At 52.9% G+C, this 19,383-nt stretch overlaps 1 protein-coding gene across 3 annotated transcripts in view; it reads right to left on the bottom strand.

Moving 5' to 3' along the window:
• Window positions 1-374: 374 nt before the first annotated feature.
• Window positions 375-19,383, bottom strand: part of ASIC2 (acid sensing ion channel subunit 2) — a 1,209,005-nt gene continuing 1,189,996 nt past the window's right edge. For 2 of the 3 annotated variants that reach the window (XM_043480717.1, XM_043480710.1), the window contains exons 4-10: window positions 17,127-17,277; window positions 14,550-14,606; window positions 12,710-12,863; window positions 10,564-10,655; window positions 6,514-6,593; window positions 3,873-3,941; window positions 375-1,347 (exon numbers count right to left, since the gene is read on the bottom strand). In XM_043480717.1, the coding sequence (XP_043336652.1) occupies window positions 1,246-1,347; window positions 3,873-3,941; window positions 6,514-6,593; window positions 10,564-10,655; window positions 12,710-12,863; window positions 14,550-14,606; window positions 17,127-17,277 (705 nt within the window). In that variant the 3' untranslated portion in view covers window positions 375-1,245. The remainder of the gene's footprint in view (window positions 1,348-3,872; window positions 3,942-6,513; window positions 6,594-10,563; window positions 10,656-12,709; window positions 12,864-14,549; window positions 14,607-17,126; window positions 17,278-19,383) is intronic. The other variant, XM_043480724.1, reaches the window with a different exon arrangement.

Genomic DNA, 19,383 nt, shown 5'->3' on the forward strand with positions numbered 1-19,383 from the left:
CGTGGTGAAGCCACTTACAGTGTTGCAGTCAACAGCGCTTAAAGATGCAGGATAGGATAGAATAGAATAAGAGTGTACATGTTTTGTAAAGGTAAGTGTTTCATCAACTGTACCTCTCCACCTATTTGTCATCTATCTATCTATCTATCATCTATGTCTATCATCTATGTCTATGTATCATCTATGTCTATGTATTATCTATGTCTATCATCTATGTCTATCTATGTATCATCTATGTCTATCATCTATGTCTATCTGTATCATCGATGTCTATCCATCTATCATCTATTCTGTCGGTTTTGACGTGGCAGGTCTGGCCGTTTCCTAACATCTTGGGGAGAAAGAGTGTAGGGAAAACGCAGAGTCGACTCAGCCATGTCCACAAGACCAGCTTTTAATATGACCGTGATTGGAAGGAAGCACGAATAAATAAACGCCAGAGAAAATGGAAAAACCAAACCAAACCTCAGAACATCAAAACCCAGATTCAGAAAACGAAAGGAAACACATCTCCGACAAACAAACAAACAAACAAACAAAAACGCCCCCCCGCGAAGAGACAGGATCAGACTGTACAAGCCGTGTCACGGGGAGAACGACGGCGTGGGCACCGCGGTTGTGCGCCCCCGGCCGCCGCGCCTCCGTCTCGGGCCCCGGGAGGGGAGCAGGGCGGCCCCGGGCACCCCGCGGGCCGGCCTGGGGAGGCGGAGGGTGGGGTGGGTGGGCAGGTTAAGAACCTTCACAGACGACAGGAGGACCGGACGGCGTCCAGGGCTCTGCGGGCTCCCTCTGGAGTGTGCAGGTGTGATTCCAGCGCGGCCTCGTGGAGGTGCACTTCGGGGCTGGAACCCGGTCCCCCCGCAGGGCTGCTGGAAACCGCACCGCGAGGGTCGCTGACGGAGAAAGACGCGGACGCGGCGCCGTGAGGGGTCGGAGCATGCAGTGCTTTGTACATCTGGCAGTGAGATGTGATGGCGGGTCGGTTCTCGGACAGTTTCAGGGCGGGGCTCACGTCTCCTAAGAGGGTCGGACGCGGACGCGCAGCGGCGGGGCCCGAGGACGCGTCGTGCCAGACGAGGCCGGAGCGAGGTTTCAGCAGAGTTTGCTATGTGTGCATAGGGGGCTCTTGCTTCTCTCCGTCGGTGGGCAGGGGCCATCCCACCTGAGCCTGCGGTCCCCTGTCCTGGTCCTGGGCCAGGTCTGTTTGGGGGTGGGGGATGGTGGTGCCGGGGGGTCCGAGGGCCGTCAGCAGGCAATCTCCTCCAGGGTCCCCAGGGCCGTCTGCAGGGGCACGTTCACAGTGTGGCTGATGGTTTCGGAGTGGTTTGGCATCGTGTCACAAGTGCTCTGGCGGGGAGAGGAAAGTTGATGTTCATTCAGCAAAAATGCGTCCCAGGGCCCCTGCAGCCCAGCCCAGGCCCTGGGAACCGTGCCGCCCATGGTGGGCTCTCCCGGGCACTTCCGCTCCGCCCCAAACCCCTCTGGTGCTGGGTTGCCATCTTCGGGCATGAAGCTGCGGGCGGCGGGGGGGGGCCTCACTGCCTTCAGAATCCTCTCCACTGTCCACCTAGGCGCTCCCCCAGAGTGCGGAGGGAGCTTCCTGGTGATGGGGTTTAGCAGCTAGTTTGACCTTCTAAGGGCTTCCCAGGTGGCTCAGTGATAAAGAATCTGCCTGCCAATGCAGGGGACTTAAGAGACACAAGTTTGATCCCTGGCTTGGGAAGATCCCCTTGGAGAAGGAAATGGCAACCCACCCCAGTATTCTTGCTTGGAGAATCCCATGGACAGAGGAACCTGGCGGGCTACACGTGGGGTCTCAAAGAGTCCAAAACGACTGAAGTGACTTAGCACATCTATAAGGAACAGAGCAGCCCAAGGGTGGTAGCTGTGTTCCCTGCGTTGTACAATATATCCCACATTTATATCCTGTGGACTTCTCTAGAGGCCCCCTGCTGTGTCACTGGAAGCTATATCTGAGTGGTGAGTAGCCTTGGGGTGTGGATGACCCATCCCGCCCTCATCCTTGGACCTCTGTTGGGTCCACCTGGGGTGGAGGAGGGGCCACCTGTGGCCTGGCCTGGGCAGGAGGGGCTGCTTGATCGCTGAGGCAAAACAGTGGAGGTCTCAGCTGGGAGTCTGACCCCTGATCCCAGCTGCCCCCAAAGGACCTTGGGAAGGGACCTTGGCCTCAGGGAAGGGTTATCTCGGGTCCCTGAGCAGGGCGGGGATGAGGTGCCTTTGAATCTTCTGGGTGATTCCTGGCCCTGCAGAGGGCTGGAGGCTGGGAAGGATGTGAGCAGAATTCTGTGCCAAGAATTTGGGGCAGATTAGATGAGGATGAGGCTGGGAGTGGTGCAAAGGAGGAGGCTATGTCTCTGAGACATTCTGAAGGCAGAAGGGAGGGTGGGGCAAGGGGATGGAGCCTGAGATCCATCCTTGAGTAATTACTCTCTGAGTAATTCGCTGAGTGCTTACTGCAAACTAGTCACAGCTCATTGCTTCCCAGGGCCTGGTCTCATTTAATCTGATGGCACCCCCTGAGGTCCCAGTGATCCGGCAGCTGCTCAGAGAGGGAGGTAATGTGCCCTCAGGTGCACAACTGGGAAGAAGGGCCCTGGGATCCAGGCGGGTCAGCTGAGTCCAGAGCCCGGGGCTCCTTCCACCCACACTGCCCTCCCCTCCACAGAAGCTGTCTTCTGTTCAAACAGAAGCTGCAGGGACCCGAGAGAATCAAAGTGGGATGTTTAGCCTGGGAGATGAGTGGAGAAACAGTGTCTGGAGCAGAAACGGGAACCCAGATAGGAGGAGGAGGAGGAGGAGGCTGGGATCCACTTGGGATGTTATGATTTTAAGGCGGCAATGGTCATGGAATGCGGTGTTCTCTTGGGGCTGGGGTGCTGACTTGGGGGAAGTCGGTGATACCCACAACGTTCAGCGGAGACCAGGGTCCAGGAACAGGTTGAATCTGGGAAGGAGAGTGTGGACAGTATAAGAGGGGCTGCCTCTTAGAATTGAGGAAAGAGAGGCAGAGTAGGAAGGAGGCTAGGGTGCCCCCCAGCTCTGTAGCCTGGGCCTCTGGGCCACAACTGCCTCATATACAAAAAGGAGATAAGAACAGCCCTTCCTCTAGGGTTGAAACGACATGTCACTCTTAAGGCACATAACACAGTGCCTGATACATACCAGGCTTACAAAGGTCAGCAGTTATGGGTGTTGTTGCTTCTACCTATTTCTACCTTCTATTCTATTTCAAAGAATCTGCCTGCTAAGCAGGAGATACGGGTTCGATCCCTGGGTTGGGACGATCCCTTGGAGAAGAAAATGGCAACTCACTTCAGTATCCTTGCCTGGAGAAGTTCATGGACAGAGGAGCCTGGTGGACTACAGTCCATGGGGTTGCAAAGAGTGGGACACGACTTAGCTACTGAAACACCACTACTTCAGCAGGCCCCACACCCTGTGTCCTGTTCAAATGGGGTAGAGTAACAGGGGCTTTCCTGCTCACATTCTGCCACCTAGGGAACATGGGAGTGGCCCTACATGTAGCCTCTCCTTGGTCTCCCAAGGCACGAGAAGAGGGCCGTGGCTTCTGGCCGGGGAGGAGCTGAGCTGGTCCAGGAAGAAGCATCTCCTGGTCTCCGTTGCATCCATGGAGCAGATCCAATCTACAACTGGGTTCCAGGGTGGGTCTCAGAGAGAGGCTCAAGGTTCAGCTGGAGTGTCCTTGAACTTGGGAGCTGTGGAGGGTCTCGAGCTATGGAAAGGTGTGTGACGGAGCACTCCCGTCCTGCCTGGCACCGGCATCTGGATTCTCGCGGCTTGTACACACCAAGGAACTAACCAACCTGCAGCCCCCTGCCGGCCGCCCTTACCACGTTCTCATCGTGGCTCCCTTCCTCCTCTTCTTTGCCAAGCAGGTCTAATAGCTTCTCTTTGATCAGCTGCAAGAAAGGCAGGAAGGAAGGTCAGGCCAGGAGAAAGGCATCAAGGTAGCGAGAGAGACCTCCTTCCACGTGGTTGGGCTGGGGAGGCAGGGGCAGCGGCCACCTGGGCTGCAGCTGGACAGACGTGTATGGGAGCCCAGGCTGGCAGCCCAAACTAGGGTCCGTAGCCAAGCTTTTGGTGCAGGAGCTAGAGACTGGGGCAGGGGAGGGGGGTGGCGCAGGAACACAGGAGGGCCTCAGTGTGGTGCCTTGCTCAGTCTGGTCTCTCAGCGTGGCTGGTTCCTCATCTGTCCTGGGGGGACAGTTACTCGTCACTTTTGAGGCCTGAAAACTCCACAGTTCACAAGGTTGGGACACAACTGTGCTAACATTTCATCCTCAATAAGAGAGTAGTTATTAAATATGTTTTCTGATGTGATTCAATTTCTATAACTTTGTACATCTTTGCACAGAAATGATTAAACAGGGCAGAACAAAATCTGGCTGTGGGACCCAGCATGGGAACACAGTCACCATGCTGAGAGGTGGGGTGTGGCGCTCCACAGGCCCCTGGTCACCCGGGCTTTCCACTCCCCACAGTGACCCCCAGTGGCCTTTGGCCATTGCCGGTCCCCTCTGGGAGGCAGGCCACTGCTGTGCAGGCCCTGTCTGCTGGGCTGAGACCCAGGTGGTTCCGGGCTTCCCTGGGGGATTCTGGAGTCCCTGGAGCCAGCCCAGGGCTGGGAGGAATGCAGTGGGAAGACTGATGAGCCCCTGGAGCACGCAGTGCCTGAAGCTGCTGTTTGCTGTGTGAGAAGCTTTCAGAGGCTCTGTTCCAGCTGCCTCCTGAGGGCGACAGCTCCCTGAACCAGAGCGGGGGAGTGCCCTTACTCTTCCTGCTCAGGATTGATGACGTCTCAGGAGTGCTCCTCCCCTAAACCTGCCTGGACCCCAGAAGGTGCTGATCTGGTGATGGGTCACCTGGAGGGCAGGTGTGTGTGTGTGCATGTGGTGTGTGTGTGTGGTGTATGTGTATTTGTGAGCAGTGTGTGAGTGTGGTATAAGTAATATGTGTGTGTGTGCATGTGTGGAGTGTGTGTGCATATGTGGTGTGAGTATGGTATGTGTGTGGTATATGTGTGTGATATGTGTGTGTATGTGGTATATGTGTGTGTATATGTTGTGTGTGACTGTGGTATAAGTGTGTGTGATGTATGTGTGTGCAAATGGTATGTGTGTACAGTGTATGTGGTTTAACTGTGATGTATGTGTTAATTTATGAGCAGTGTGTAAGTGTGGTGTGTGTGTGGAATATGTGTGTGTAGAGTGTGTGGTATGTGTATGTGGGGTATATGTATGTGTATTGTTATATGTGAGTGTGGTATTAGTGTATATGATGTATATGCATGTCATGTGTGTGCAAGTGGTGTGTGTATATAGTATATGTTGTGTGCCTGTGGCATATGTATTTGTGAGCAGTGTGTGTAAGCGTGGTATAAGTGTGTGTGGAATATGTGTATGTGGAGTGTGTGGTATATGTGTGTGTGGCACATGTATGTGTGGAGTGTGTGGGGTATATGTGTGTGTATGTTATATGTGAGGTGGTATTTGTGTGATGTGTGTATAGCATGTGTATGTGACTGGTATGTATGTGGAGTTTATGTGGAATGTGTGTGGTACATGTATGTGTGGAGTGTGTGGGTACATGTGAGTGTGGTATTAGTGTGTGATGTGTATGTGTATAGCATGTGTATGCAAGTGGTGTGTGTGTGGACTGGATGTGGAGTGTGTGTGGTATGTGTGTGTGTAGAGTGTGTGGGGTATGTGTGTGTGTATATGTTGTGTATGGGTATGGAATAAGCATGTGTGGTGTGTGTGTGTGTGTGGTGTAAGTGTGTGGAATATATGTATGTGGAGTGTGTGGTATACGTGTGTGTGGCACATGTATGTGTGGAGTGTGTGGGGTATATGTGTGTGTATGTTATATGTGAGTGTGGTATTAGTGTGTGCGATGTGTGTGTGTATAGCATGTGTATGCGAGTGGTGGGTGTGGACTGGATGTGGAGTGTGGTATGTGTGTGTGTGGAGGGTGTGGGGTATATGTGTGTGTGTATGTTGTGTATGAGTATGGTATAAGTGTGGTGTCTATGTGTGTGTGGAGTGTATGTGGAGTGTGTGTGGCATGTGTGTGTGTGGAGGGTGTGGGGGGTGTGTGTGTATGTTGTGTATGAGTATGGTATAAGTGTGTGTGGTGTGAGTGTGTGGGTGCAGACACACCCATGCATAAGCCCCACATGAGGCCCAGGGGCTCCGCGCCGGCCCCTGCACTGGCTCATGCCCTCCTACTCATCCCTCCGGCTCCCTGCGTGCGGGTGTAGACGGCCCTGGGGATAGGCCTGCGGCTTCCGTCTCTCACACCCACCCCTCCCCGGTGCCTGGGGCGAGCGGACAGACAGTGTCCACACACAGGGAGGGGAGGGTGGCCCTGGGTGGAGGGAGGCCGAGCTCTCCCCGCCCCGTGCTCTGGTTCTGGGCGTCGGGGCAGAATGAGGGCGCCTGGTGGTCCCCCACGAGCAATCCCACATCTTACCTCATAAATATAATCAAAGAGCTCTAGTATTGTAAGGATACTAGCACCAATGAACAATCCCATCTGACCACCAATATCACCTGGAGAGAGAGAGAGAGAAGACAAGACTTGGCTTTCCTGACAGCGCTTCTGGAAGGTCAAATGGACGGAGAACTCGGAAAGCAGGCTTTCTGAGAGGGCCCCTTCCCAGAGGCGGGGCCCGGGCCTGGAGGGCAGGCCCTGGACAAGCCGCTCCCTCACTGCGCTGCTCTGAGAGCTGCTGGGTTTCAGCACCCACGGGGGTGGGAACTAGCCTGGATGCTTGCTTGAGGGGCCTGGAATGAACCTCCCGGGCTGACGGCCTGGTTCATTTCCATTCGGAACCACACTGTTGGGGCCAGGCTTGGCTCCTGGGCTGGGAACAGATGAGACGTGTGTGGTCCCTGCCCCAGGCGAGGGCACAGTCTAGCCCGAGACGTGTGTCAGTGTCCTGAGTGGGGGTCTCAGGAGCAGGCACATAAGAGACACCCCCCAATAACAACAGGGCCTTTGAGGCCGTCTTGAGGCCCCTCTCACCCTTGGGATGAAGTCCTTGGAAGCATCTGTCTCCCCTCCTTAAAGGTAAATGTTCAGTCTATTTACTTTTATCATTTTTGGCTGCACTGGGCCTTCATTGCTAGGCGCGGGCTTTCCCTGGTTGCGGTGAGCAGGGCTACTCTCCCCTGCGGTGTGCGGGCTGCTCACTGCAGGGGCTCCTCTTGTTGCGGAACACGGGCTCTAGGCGCGTGAGCTTCACCAGTTGCAGCTCGCAGGCTCCAGAGCACAGGCTCAGCAGTTGCGGTGCACAGGCTTAGCTGCTCCACACCATGTGCGATCTTCCAGGACCAGGGATTGAACCCTTGCATTGGCAGGTAGATGCTTAACCACAGGACCACAAGGGAGTCCTTTGGTCTTCTTCTAAGTATAGGTTCTTGCCCTGAGTATAGATCCCCGTGGACCCGGGGTCTTCTGATCCCCTTGTATCAAACTCCTGGGAGACTTGTAATCAGTATAGATGCCTGCACCTACCTGCTGTGCTTAGTCGCTCAGTCGTGTCTGACTCTTTGCGACCTCATGGACTGGAGCCCGCCAGGCTCCTCTGTCCATGGGGATTCTCCAGGCAAAAATACTGGAGTGGGTTGCCATGCCCTCCTCCAGGGGATCTTCCCAACCCAGGGACTGAACCCAGGTCTCCCGCATTGCAGGTGGATTCTTTACCATCTGAGGCACCAGCGAAGCCCTGGGGCCTATGCAATCAGAGTCTCTGGGACTGGGGACTGGAGGTCAGGATTTTTACATTCCCAGGTGGTTCTCCAGCCCACCAGAGTTTGAGAACCACTCTCCTTTGGGACCTTCCAATGCTTGGAGACTCCTCGAATTGAATGCATATCGTTACGTGTGGGTATCTGGGCGTTTGTAGCTGGAGAGCCCGTATTTCAGAAGCTATTATCAGATTCTTAAGGGGGTTCTGATCCCCTGAGAGCCCCCAAACGCTCTGCTCCAGAGGCCATGTGTCGGAGCACAGGGCCCTGAGGCTGTGAATACGGAGGGCGGCCACCAGCTGGCTGTGTGGCTTTGACAAGCCCTGACCTTCTCAACAGCTTCGCCTACCAGGAACATTCGGTGGTGGAGGTGGCTGGGGGAGGGTCGGAGATGAACAGTGAAGCCCTTTTCAGCTGTGACCTCTAGGACTGTGAGCCACTGGGCTAGGAACAGCGCTGGGAGTGGGGGGCACTGTTGGGGGTGGGTGTACCATCTCCTGGAGATTCTAGGCTGACCTCTTGGTCCGAGAACTTTCTGATGAGCACACTTGCCCACTCCTCCCTGATTATGGCTGGGAGAAGCCCAGCAAGCACATCCCCAGGTGAGCAAGCTGCGATGGTGGGAAGGGGGGTCTTCCCGGGGGGGGGGGGCTTGGTGTTGGGCACACCAGAGCCCCCCCTTCCTTCCCACTCCCCCCACCCCCTCTAATGTCCTTGATGGAGGCTCACTGGGGAGTGTATACACATGCACGTGCCTGTGGGGGGTGGCTGTATGTGTGAGCCGTGTGGTGGAGTGTGGAGGGCGTGTCAGGGTGCATTGTGTGTGCATGTTCGGGACAGAAGCAGGCCTTACATCTGGCCACCAATGGCTTTATATAGGTGGCACACGAGTGTGTCTAAGGGTGGCTTTGTGGGGGTGGGCACAGTGCGTCTGAATGTGTGGAGGAGGTGTGAGCGTGCTTGTGTATGGCAGGTATAGGTATGTAGGCATGTGTGCATCTACGTGTCTCTGGAGTTGCGTGGTTTGCACGTGGGTCTGTGCAGGTGTGCACTAGTGTGTGTGTATCACCCTGGTGCCTGTGTGTACGCTGGGCTGAGGCGCGCTCTCTGAGTGAGGGGAAGGCGGGCCACAGGGCTGGGAGGCAGGGGCCAGTGTGAACTTCCTGACTCAGGGCTTGCAAGCCGCACTCACTCTTCTCGCTAGAGGTACATATGGCAGCGCGATTTTCCGCGGCTGGCGTGTGAGAGAGAGCGCGTGCGCACTAGCGCACACGCGTGTGTGGGAGAAGGGAGCTGAGGGAAGGAGGCGTGTCCTCGGTGACAGGGGCGGGGCTTTAGCCCTGGCCCAGCCCGCGAGTCTCTTAGCACAGTCCCTCTCTGGCCACAACCATCTCCAGGGCTCTCAGTGATGACCACCTTAGCCCAGTGGGGACCCTGCGGTGTCTGCCGCTTCCTGGGAGAGTGTCTGTCTGGATGCCAGAAACCACTGTTTATGGGCCTTCTGTGGGCTGGGACTTGATCACAGTTCACCATCATGGCAAACTCACGGGTGGTTTTATTAGACCCATCCTACAGATGAGGGACCTGAGGTTCAGTGAAGTGAAGCCACCGGCCCACATTCTCTGGGCTGGTGTGCAGCAGCCCCTGACTTGTGCTCCCCTTGAACTTCCAGGTAGAAGGTGTCTGTCTCCCGTGCCCCCCACTCAGGATGCCGCTCACCTAGTTCAGTTCACAGAGACAACAAGAGTTATTTTTCCTTGAAGCCACAGACATCGGATCCTTTCTTGAGGGTGAGTGGGAGTTGGGGGGATGGGTTCAGGGTAGGTCTTTTAACTGTGCACCCTCAGGGATCTTGTTAGATTTAAGCTGGGCTGGGGCAGGGTTGAAATTAACATCTGGCATCCACCGTGTGCCTTCGCAGGCAGAGGAGCTGATGTGAACTAAGGTAGGGTGGCCGTCAGGTTTGTAGATTTCTGGGACTATGTGGCCCTTCTTTAGGGTTTGACAAAGAGCTCTCAGTCCAGGGGCAACTGGCCTTCTCAACGTGGCAACATTGCTTTCTAGGTGGGGCCTCCATGGGTGGGACCTTTGTGGTGTCTGCTCCCTGGGACCATCCATAGCTCAGCCCTGCTGCACCTATCCGCCACGGCCCCAGGGCTCTGACTCCAATCAGGGGGCAGAAGACTGTGGAATCTGAGAGGGCAGTGCTGGAAGGGTCCTGAGAGAATGGCTGGCTCACCTGCCTCATTGTGTCAATGGGGAAACTGAGATTAGACCAGGGAATGAACTGGGCCTAACACCGCCGCATGGATTGCTTCCCACTTTGGGGCAGGAGCAGTGCAAGGGAAGAGGGAGCAATTAGTGAATGAAAAGGCTGGACTCTTTTAGAGTCACCATCTGGCTGCCCACCTGCCCGTCCCCCCTTCCTCCCACCTTCTTGTGTACTTAGTTGCTCAGTGGTGACCGACTCTTTGTGACCCCGTGGACTGTAGCCCACCAGACTCCTTTGTCCGTGGGATTTTCCAGGCCAGCATGCTGGAGTGGGTTGCCATTTCCTTCTCCAGGGGATCTTCCCGACCCAGGGATCGAACTCCCATCTCCTGCATCATGGGCAAAACGCTCTTTCTTTACCGTCTGAGCCAGCTGGGAAGCCCCATGTTACCCTGCATGCATGCATGCGTGCTAAGTCGCTTCAGTCGTGTCCAACTCTTTGAGACCCTGTCCATCCCCATGAGATGTGGACATTTGTGCAACGGACGCTCTGACTTACCAAGTAAGGCAGCGACTTCATATGCCTTCTTCTGTTCGATGGTCTCATAATTGAGAGCTTCAAAAAATATATCCAGAACGAGGATGTTTTCTCTGTGGGGGAAACATTCAGTGTCACATGTGGTGAGAATCATCAGGACCCACAGGGATCATGTCATACAATTTTCCCATGGACAGAAAGGGAAACAGAGGCCTGGGTACGTGAGACAATGGGCTCCATGTTAGAGCTGGTTAGTCACAGAGCTGGGGCTTGAACCGGGAAGTCGTGACTCCCAGCCCAGTGCTCTTCACGGGCCTGGAGGGGTATGTCAGCTCTCCCCTTGGCCCCTTATTGCTCACCCACCCTCTGTCTGCCCCCTTTTCCAGGAGTCCTGCCAGGCCTCCAGGTCTCTATGCCCCAGGGGGTCTGCCTGGGTCCTTACGTGCAAGTGAGCTCAGAACTCACTTAACAAGCCTTGCTTGCCTGCCCCCAACTTACCTCCCTTGCCCGCCCTGGAGAGGCCCCCAGTTCTTACTGGGATTGACGGCAAGCTTCTTCTGGTGGGGGCCCTACCCCAGCATCACCAGGTTAACTGCAGGAGCCAGGGAGGGCTTTTAGGGAGCAAACCTACATCTGGCTGTGGGGTTTTCTGGCAGAAGCACCTCAGTTCCCTTCTGCTCTTTGGGGCAGTTGTATTCATGAGACACATCTTGGTGGGAGAAGCCATTACCATCAGCAGAATGTTTGCAGCTGTGGGGCCTGGCCCGTCCTATCAATACAGTTACCCTGATTCTTTGATGCTGCTCATGAATGGCCTTGGTGTCCCTTGCCCTCAAGGGGCACACACCATCCCAGGATGAGAACTGGTGACCATGTGGGAGGGAGAGGCTGGAGGAGGGTTGAAATTAACACCCTGCATCCATGATGTGCCTTCGGGGCCAGAGGAGCTGATGTGGACTAGGGTGGGGTGGTGGTCCGGTGTGTAGACCTGAGGGTGGGTAAGAGTGAGAGAAGCCCTCTCCACACGGGGCTCACCCAGGAGCCATCTGCTATCTCTCACCTGGTTTATGGCAACTGCCTCCGACCCGGCTTCCTTCCGCCCATCTGTCTGACCATCCATCCTCTTAACTGGGTCTTCCTAAAACCTCTCAACTAACCCATATAACACAGAATTAGCATCCCGTGCCTCCATCAGCCAGGCTGCCTTTAAAATGCTCAATAGTCACAGGTGGCCAGTGGCCACCACGTAGGACATCATGGAGATAGAACATTTCTAGAAGGTTCTACCATAGAACACATCATCTAAAATGCAGATGTGAGCCTATCACTTGCCTGCCTGAACCTCTTCTGTGGCTCCCTACCCTCTTTGAATCAAATCTACTCCCTGACTCCCATCCCCGCCCAGCTCAGCCTATAAGACCCACATCCACCTCTCCTGGCTTCCTTTTGCTGTACTCTTGTGACACCCTCTTCTCTTATGTCTTCCTTTCATTTATTTTATTCAAAGATTATTTTTTTGAGCATCAACTCTGTGCCAGACACTCCACAGCAGAGAACAAAAAAGAAAGGTTTGTGCCCTCAAGGGGCAGGCAGGTAATTGAAGGAAACAGCCACATGAATATTGAATTACACACAGTGGCGAGTATTATAAAGGAAAACACCTGAGTGTTTCGAGAGAAGAATGACAGGAGGGGGCCCAATTTATTGGTCCAAAGAGATGACATTTAAATGGAGCCCTGAGAAACGAGGAACCAGTTGGGTGAAGAGTGACAGGAAAAGCATTCTAGGCAGAGGGAACAGAATATGCAAAATCTGCCTGGAAAACTTCTCTGCATCGTGTAAAAACATCTCTGAAACTTTCCTTGACAGCACCCCTCTGCAAAGTATGGCCAACGACCTCTCTTATTATCTGCACCAGCCTGGACAGCTCTCTGTGTTGTATTTGTCTCTACTGGTCTATAAGCTCCTGAAAGATGGCGCTGCCTCTTAAAGCGTTTTGTCTTCATACTCTGAGCACAGAACTTGGCTGAGAGCAGGTACTCAATTAACATCTGCTAGATGGAACTAACTGCTTACCTTTGTCTTCTTCCTTGACTGTCCCCCCACCTTCCCTTTTTTCCTGGTCCCTCCTCCCCCCACCAGCCTCTACCCTGTCCACTTAGCTTACGAGATATATTTTTCTGATTTGTTAAATTTCTTCTCGAGGTACTTGGCTGATGTCTTGCTGGGGATCTTCACCATGGAGAGCTCTTTGTTGTAGCGGGTCAGGTTGCAGGGGGTCCTGCAGAGACAGTAATTACTGTCCTTTTCTGCCAGCAGACCTGCAGGGGAGAGGGAGGCAGGGCTGAGTTGGGTGCAGGGGACTGTGACCTCTGGGCCCAGAGTAGCCAGCTCCCGGGTTCCTGCAGCAGAGAAGTGAGCTGGGAGGAGGTGCCCTCTGGGTGAATGAGGGGTGGGCGGCTGTGGAGAGAAGGGGAGCTGGGCTTTTGCTTGAGGTTGATGAGCATATGAACGGTTGCAAAAGCACCTACTCTTTCTATGTTACTCTTTTTTTTTTTTTTTTAAATAACTCTTTTAATGTACTTGTCAGCTAATTTTATTATCTGAATAATTTCTGCATCCCTTTCAGTTGAGTTTTTAAATTTGATTTTATTTATTTATTATTTTTGGCTCTGCTGGGTCTCTGTTGCTCCATGTGGGCTTTTCTCTAGTTGCGGCGAGCAGGGGCTTCTCTCTGGTTCTCACTGGGGTGGCTTCTCTTGTTGGGGAACACAGGCTCTAGGGCAAACGGGCTTAGTTGCTCCTCGGCATGTGGACCAGGGATGGAACCTGAGTCCTCCACATTAGCAGGCGGATTCTTCACCACTGGACCCCCAGGGAAGTCCTTTTTCTGTTACTCTTGGTTCTGTGTTCCTTCTGCTTCCTTTACTGTTAGGTTAACTTTTGTAAGTATGGGCACCACTTTGGAAGCATGGGCTCCAAGGGAGTCCTGGACCTCTGACCATCCCAGGGCCTTCTTCTCTGCTCTCAGCGTCAGATCTCATCTACAGAGGGGGCTGTTCATCGCAGGCAAGAGTGGGAGGCCACTGCGTCTGAATCCCTAGGCTCCCTGGTCTTCCCTCGGGGGCTCTCTCGTAGCTGGTGCCCGCCTCCTCTGCCGGCTGGTTGAGGACACAAGAGTGAGTCTTTGCATCCACCGGAAGTCCCTCCTCTTTCCAGCCAGCCCTCCTGGAGGCATCTGGACACGTGAGTCCAGAACTGCTCCACTTAGATCCAGTAAGTACCCCTGCTGAGCAAACTTGAGTCCGGATGATTTAAATACTCCCTGCTTGTCTTGCCTGTAAATCATTTCCCAGATCCCAGAGAGGCGGGCGTGTGGAGTGGGTCACGCTCTGGGGTTGCAGCTTGTTGGTGTCATCCCCCTCACTGGAAGTTTTCTGGGGTGGGGGGGTGTTCCGGGGTGGGGGGTGGGGTGGACCAGCAAACACCCAGGAGGAGGGGTGGGGGATGCTCCTGCCTCCCCTGTACCCCTGAGGAATGCACACTGGGGCTCACCCCTCTGCCTGACCCCACCTCTCCTGGCTCAAGGGAGCAATGCTTGGGAATAACCTCCAGGGTGTGCGCTGGGAAGTATCACCAAGCTCCTTTCGTGCCCACTGGTCCCCACTGTCCATCCTCTCTCCATCTCTGCCCGCTCCTCTGCATTCCTCAGTGCTCTCTGCTCCCCCAAAACTCACTCCTTCTCTATCCCCACCTCTCTGCCTCCTTTCTCTCCTTAGTTGGGTTTCCACCCTCATCACTAGCATCAGTTCCCTCCCCCACCCTTCTCTCCTCCCTCCTCTGCATCTCCCTCTCCTGCCCCTGCAGGGATGCCACCCTGTCTAGCCTCTTCCCCCCTCACCCTTCCCCATCCCCTTTCCCCCCATCTCTCTCCCACACCTGGAAGGTCTCCAAGGTCTCAATGGCAGCCCCCACCCCCATCATTCCGTTGGGCCCCTGGTACTGACCTAGGGCAGGCTCTGCACACTCCTTGTGCTGCTCAGGGGTACAGAAAGGGGCATCCCCTGCAAAGAAGAAAGACAGGGAGAGGTATTCAGGCAGCAACCCCTCCCCTCCTTGGGCCGGGGGACGGGATTGCATCCGGGTACTTGGGAGGGGTAGCAGTTCACCAGTGGACAGTCAGAAGGCAGCTGTCAATCAGGACTCCCTAGGGTTAGTGGGGGACCAGAAGACTGGGCTCTGATCCTCTCTGTGATAATGGGAACCATCTAGCTAATTTCTCCCAGGTCGGACAGCCTGGTTCATATAGGTGACAGCAAAGTGTTGACAGTGGGGAGGCAGTGGTAAGTACCTACTAAGCTCTGGGCATGCATCATCCCCTTTAACCCACTTAGGTACCTTTGGAAATAGGAACTACTGTGTCTGTGTGATTGGTGAGAGAGCTAAGGTTTAACTACCCTGTTTTCCCAGGCCTGCAGTGATGGAGGTGGGCTTGGAAGCCAGGTCCGTGTGCTCACAAGCCTAGGACTCTTTCCATCACAGCAGGCTGCCGTGAGTGAAGACTGCTTGGTCAGTCTCCCCTTTGTGTGCCCTTCACTCCACGTTATAATGGAGATGCCAGTAACAGTGTCATGTGAGGACTGATTAAAATCGCTCCGCTGGCTTGGGCTCAGGCTCCGTGGGGAAACCTCACTGGCTGGTGACCCAGTCTCAGCATCAGGCAGGTAGCATTTTTGTTGTTTAGTCTCTCAGTCATGTCTGACTCCTTGTGACCCTATGGACTGTAGCCCGCCAGGCTCCTCTGTCCATGGAATTCTCCAGGCAAGACTACTGGAGTGGGTTGCCATTGCCTCTCCAGGTGACCTTCCTGATCCAGGGAATGAACCCACATCTCTGGCATTGGCAGCAGAGTCTTTACCACTGAGCCACAGGGATGCCCAGGTAGCATTTACCAGTGCTCGATTCTCTCTGGTCTCTGTAGAAATCCAGGAACTGTTTTTTTTTTCCTTTTCCCACGTGCTAAAGTCAAAGCCAACTCATTGGAAAAGACCCTGATGCTGGGAAAGGTTGAAGGCAAGAGGAGAAGAGGACGGCAGAGGAAGAGATGGTCGATGGCATCACTGATTCAATGGGCATGAACTTGGGTGAACTCTGGGAGACGGTAAAGGACAAGAGAGGCCTGGTGTGCTGCAGCCCATGGGGCCGCCAAAAGTCAGACACAGCTTAGTGACTGAACAGCAACAGATGTCAAAGTCTACCACAATACCCTCTTATTTTTTCCCCAAGAGCTGAAGAACTGAAATGGTTCCTCTTTTCTAGTAATAAGAATTTAACTGATATGTTTCTCTTTTTGTTTTGTATTCTATTCCATTCTATTTTTGCCTGCTTCTCAGAGGCTATTTTAAAGATTGATAATCCTAAATTTAGATTACTAGAGAAATTACTGATTACTAATGCAATTGTTCAGAATTTAGCTCCAAGGATGTTCATTTCAGCATTGGTTATGACAGAAAACAATTGGTAATGAGCTAAATGTCCAAAGTCAGGATTTAGTTAGATAAACTAACTATGATTATGATATAATCATGAAACAATAGCCATGAAATATAATAGTAAAGTTCCCTGCACATAGTAGGTCTTCAGTCACCAGTACTCTCAATTCCTTCTCCCCATGTCTTCACACAATCACCACTGACATTTGCAATTGACAAAGCATTTTTTTTTTTTTTTGGCTGCACTGTGGGATCTCGGTTCCCTGACCTGGGATCAAAGCCCGGCCTCCTTGCAGTGGAAGCTCAGAATCCTAACCACTGGGCTGCCAGGGAATTCCCAACAAAGCATTTTTATATCTTAGCTAAATTTTATCCTAACAGCAAACGTTTGTGTTTTAAAGATGATGGAAGTAAGAACAGAGACGTTTAGTAACTTGTGCCAGGTCACACAGCCATCATGTGGTGGGAGCTGAGTTAGAAGCCAAGGCCACTGATTGTAGCCTCAGTCGTCCTTCCTTCTGCGCTGCAGTACCAAGCTTTTCCTGCCCCAGTCAGCACCAGCCCCTTCTGCCTGTGACAAGCCGACTGCCTCTAGTGATGGCTACGCGTATTGTTAGTCTGACAACAGGAATGTCAGGACACACGCATCCATTTGCTGGCTGATGGACTCTTGCCTGACTTGAAAGAGTGCTAGACATTTGGATGCAAGAAGGGAAAATATCTGGAGGAAAGCAATAAATATCTGGATGTCTGAATGTGTACCATACCAGGATGGGAGAATTGTAAGCATCCAGATATGTGGTCACTTAGCTCTAGGAGGGAAGAACAGCAGACAACTAGCAAACATATTGGACACTGGGAGGAATGCTCTCCAAACTTCTGTCCACTCTGCAGACCACGACGTTGCTGTGGTTGCCAGACTGCGTGTTCCCATGTGCCCCCGAAATGTCTGCACATCAAATAACCGTCTTCCCAGAACAGCGTCCCTGGGCATCCTCGTGGAGTGGGTGAAGAGCGTCCCGTCGGGTGAGAAATGCAAAGAAGGCCGCCGGCAGTCCCCGGCGCCCTGTGGCCACCCTCCCCGGCACTGACCTGGCATGTGGACCATGCGGCAGTTACAGTTCTCCACGATGTAGCGGGTCTCACAGTCGATCCTACAGGCGGTGATGCTGTAAACGGGAAAGAAGTCGAGCCCCATCTCGGAGGACCGGCACTCGCCCCACGGTGGGGGCAGGTATGTGAGCTGCAAGGCAGGAAGGAGGGCCAGCAGTCAGCCCTGGAGCTTTAGCCGGGACACACCCAGTGACTCCTTTGTTCACTTATGCAATTAAAAAACAATTAACTGATCGGCTACTGCGTGAGTGCCTAAACTCAAGGGACCTCCCAGGCCTTCAACATCTGGCTCCAAAATCAGTTCTCCTATCTTACCTTTTAAAACCTTCCCTATAAATGCTGATCTTCTCAAAGTCTTTTACCCCAGCCACATCTTCCCACTTCCACAATTTGTTGTTTTGCATTTCTCCGCAGCAGAGAAGTGGGATAAAAATTGGAGGGCTCTGTGGACCCCTCCCTCCTTTCTAAAGTTTTTCTCCCCATTTTTTAGCTTTTCTGGCAACCCTGAACTCTGACTTGAGATTTTTTTTAACTCCAGGATGACTGCTTTCTGCTTGAGCTGTATCTATAATATTCCCTTAGAAGTTGATGTGTCCTCCAAGGAGCTATCCGATAAATATTGATAAACGTGTATTTCATTTAGGGTGGTTCCCTTCCTTCAAGGTCTGTATAAACATGCCAGTTCCGGCCTGTTTTTAGTCTCCCTCCCATCAAATAGTACTTTTGAAATCTTTTGGCCAGAGTTTATAATCGTTAGTTTCAGGAGGGTTAGTTAGCCTTGTACAAGTTGCTCCACCATAACTGAGAACAAAAATCTCTTTATGTATTTTATTTTAAGGCTTACGGGATTCCTTTGAGGGAGATGTTCCTGTTATAATTTTATTTGGGAGGAAGCTGAGTATAAGAAAGGTTAATAGGGACTTCCCTGGCACTCCAGTGGTTAACATTCCATGCTTCCACTACAGCAGGTGTGGTTCGATTCCTGGCCAGGGAACTAAGATCCCGCGAGACGCACGGCATGGTCAAATAAATAAATAAAAGAAAAAATAAAAACAAAGGTTAAGTAGCCTGTCCAAGGTCATGCACAAAGTCACTGGCAGAGTCGGCATGTGGACCTAGGACTTTCTGACTTCAACCTTGCTTGTATATATACTATTAACATCCTCTCTGTGTCTCTATAGGAAATTGACGCGCGCGAGAGAAAAACACTCCAGAGAGGGCCTTTCAGAGCTTTTCTCTTTTGTTTTTCCCTACAGCTCATTTCTTCTTCCTTTCCCCTGAAGGTTTGCATTACTCTCTCATCTTTCTTTGGAGTTCATGAGCAGACCAGGATTTTGCAGATTTCCTGTATAACTTTGGATAAGTCGCTGCTCTCCTCGGGACCTCAGCTTCCCCATCTGTAAATTGGGAGGACTGACAAGTACGTTTGATAGTGTATGATTAGAATGGACTGGGTCCACACGTTGCTCACTATTGGATCCATAAGCACACAAACTGGATTTGGGAAGAATTCATAATGACTTTTGGCAAGGCTGGGGGTCTAAAATGATGTCAAATCATTTTGGGAGAGACTCATTTATTTTTCCTCTAAAACGGTTTCCCACAGTGGGTGAACCCAGAATGTCGCGGGTGAAGCTCTGTGGATGGGCCATGGTTTGTTCAGGGTCAGTCACTACCCGCCCCTTTTTTTTTATTCGGAGGTCATGATCCAGACCTGGGGCCTTCCAGGTGGCACCAGTAGTCAAGAATCCTCTTGCCAATCTAGAAGATGAAAGAGACTCGGGTTCGATCCTTGGGTTGGGAGGATCCCCTGGAGTAGGAAATGGCAATCCACTCCAGTAGTCTTTCCTGGAGAATTCCATGGACAGAGGAGCCTGGCGGGCTACAGTCCATGAGATTGCAGAGAGTCGGATACGACTGAGTACGCATGCATGCGTGATCCAGATACCACGGCTTCCCTGCGGGGGCTGGTTTATCATTTGTCCTCTCAGGTTTTCTGAAGCCTCGCACGGCACAGCAGCTGGAAAATTGCAGTGTGTATAGCATCAGCTCTTGCTTACCAACGGGTGTCTCAAAGTGGGCTGGACTGTTTATTCTGGCTAAGCAAAGCCTCAGGGGGACCCTGAAGCACTGTCTTCAAATATCTGAAGGGCTGTCTCAGGGAAGAAGAACTAGATTTGTTTCCTGGAATCCCCAGGGAAAGACAGACACAAGAACAGTTGTACTGAGGGAAGTG

The sequence above is a fragment of the Cervus canadensis genome, chromosome 1, assembly GCF_019320065.1.
Source record: "Cervus canadensis isolate Bull #8, Minnesota chromosome 1, ASM1932006v1, whole genome shotgun sequence".
NCBI classification, from domain to species: domain Eukaryota; kingdom Metazoa; phylum Chordata; class Mammalia; order Artiodactyla; family Cervidae; genus Cervus; species Cervus canadensis.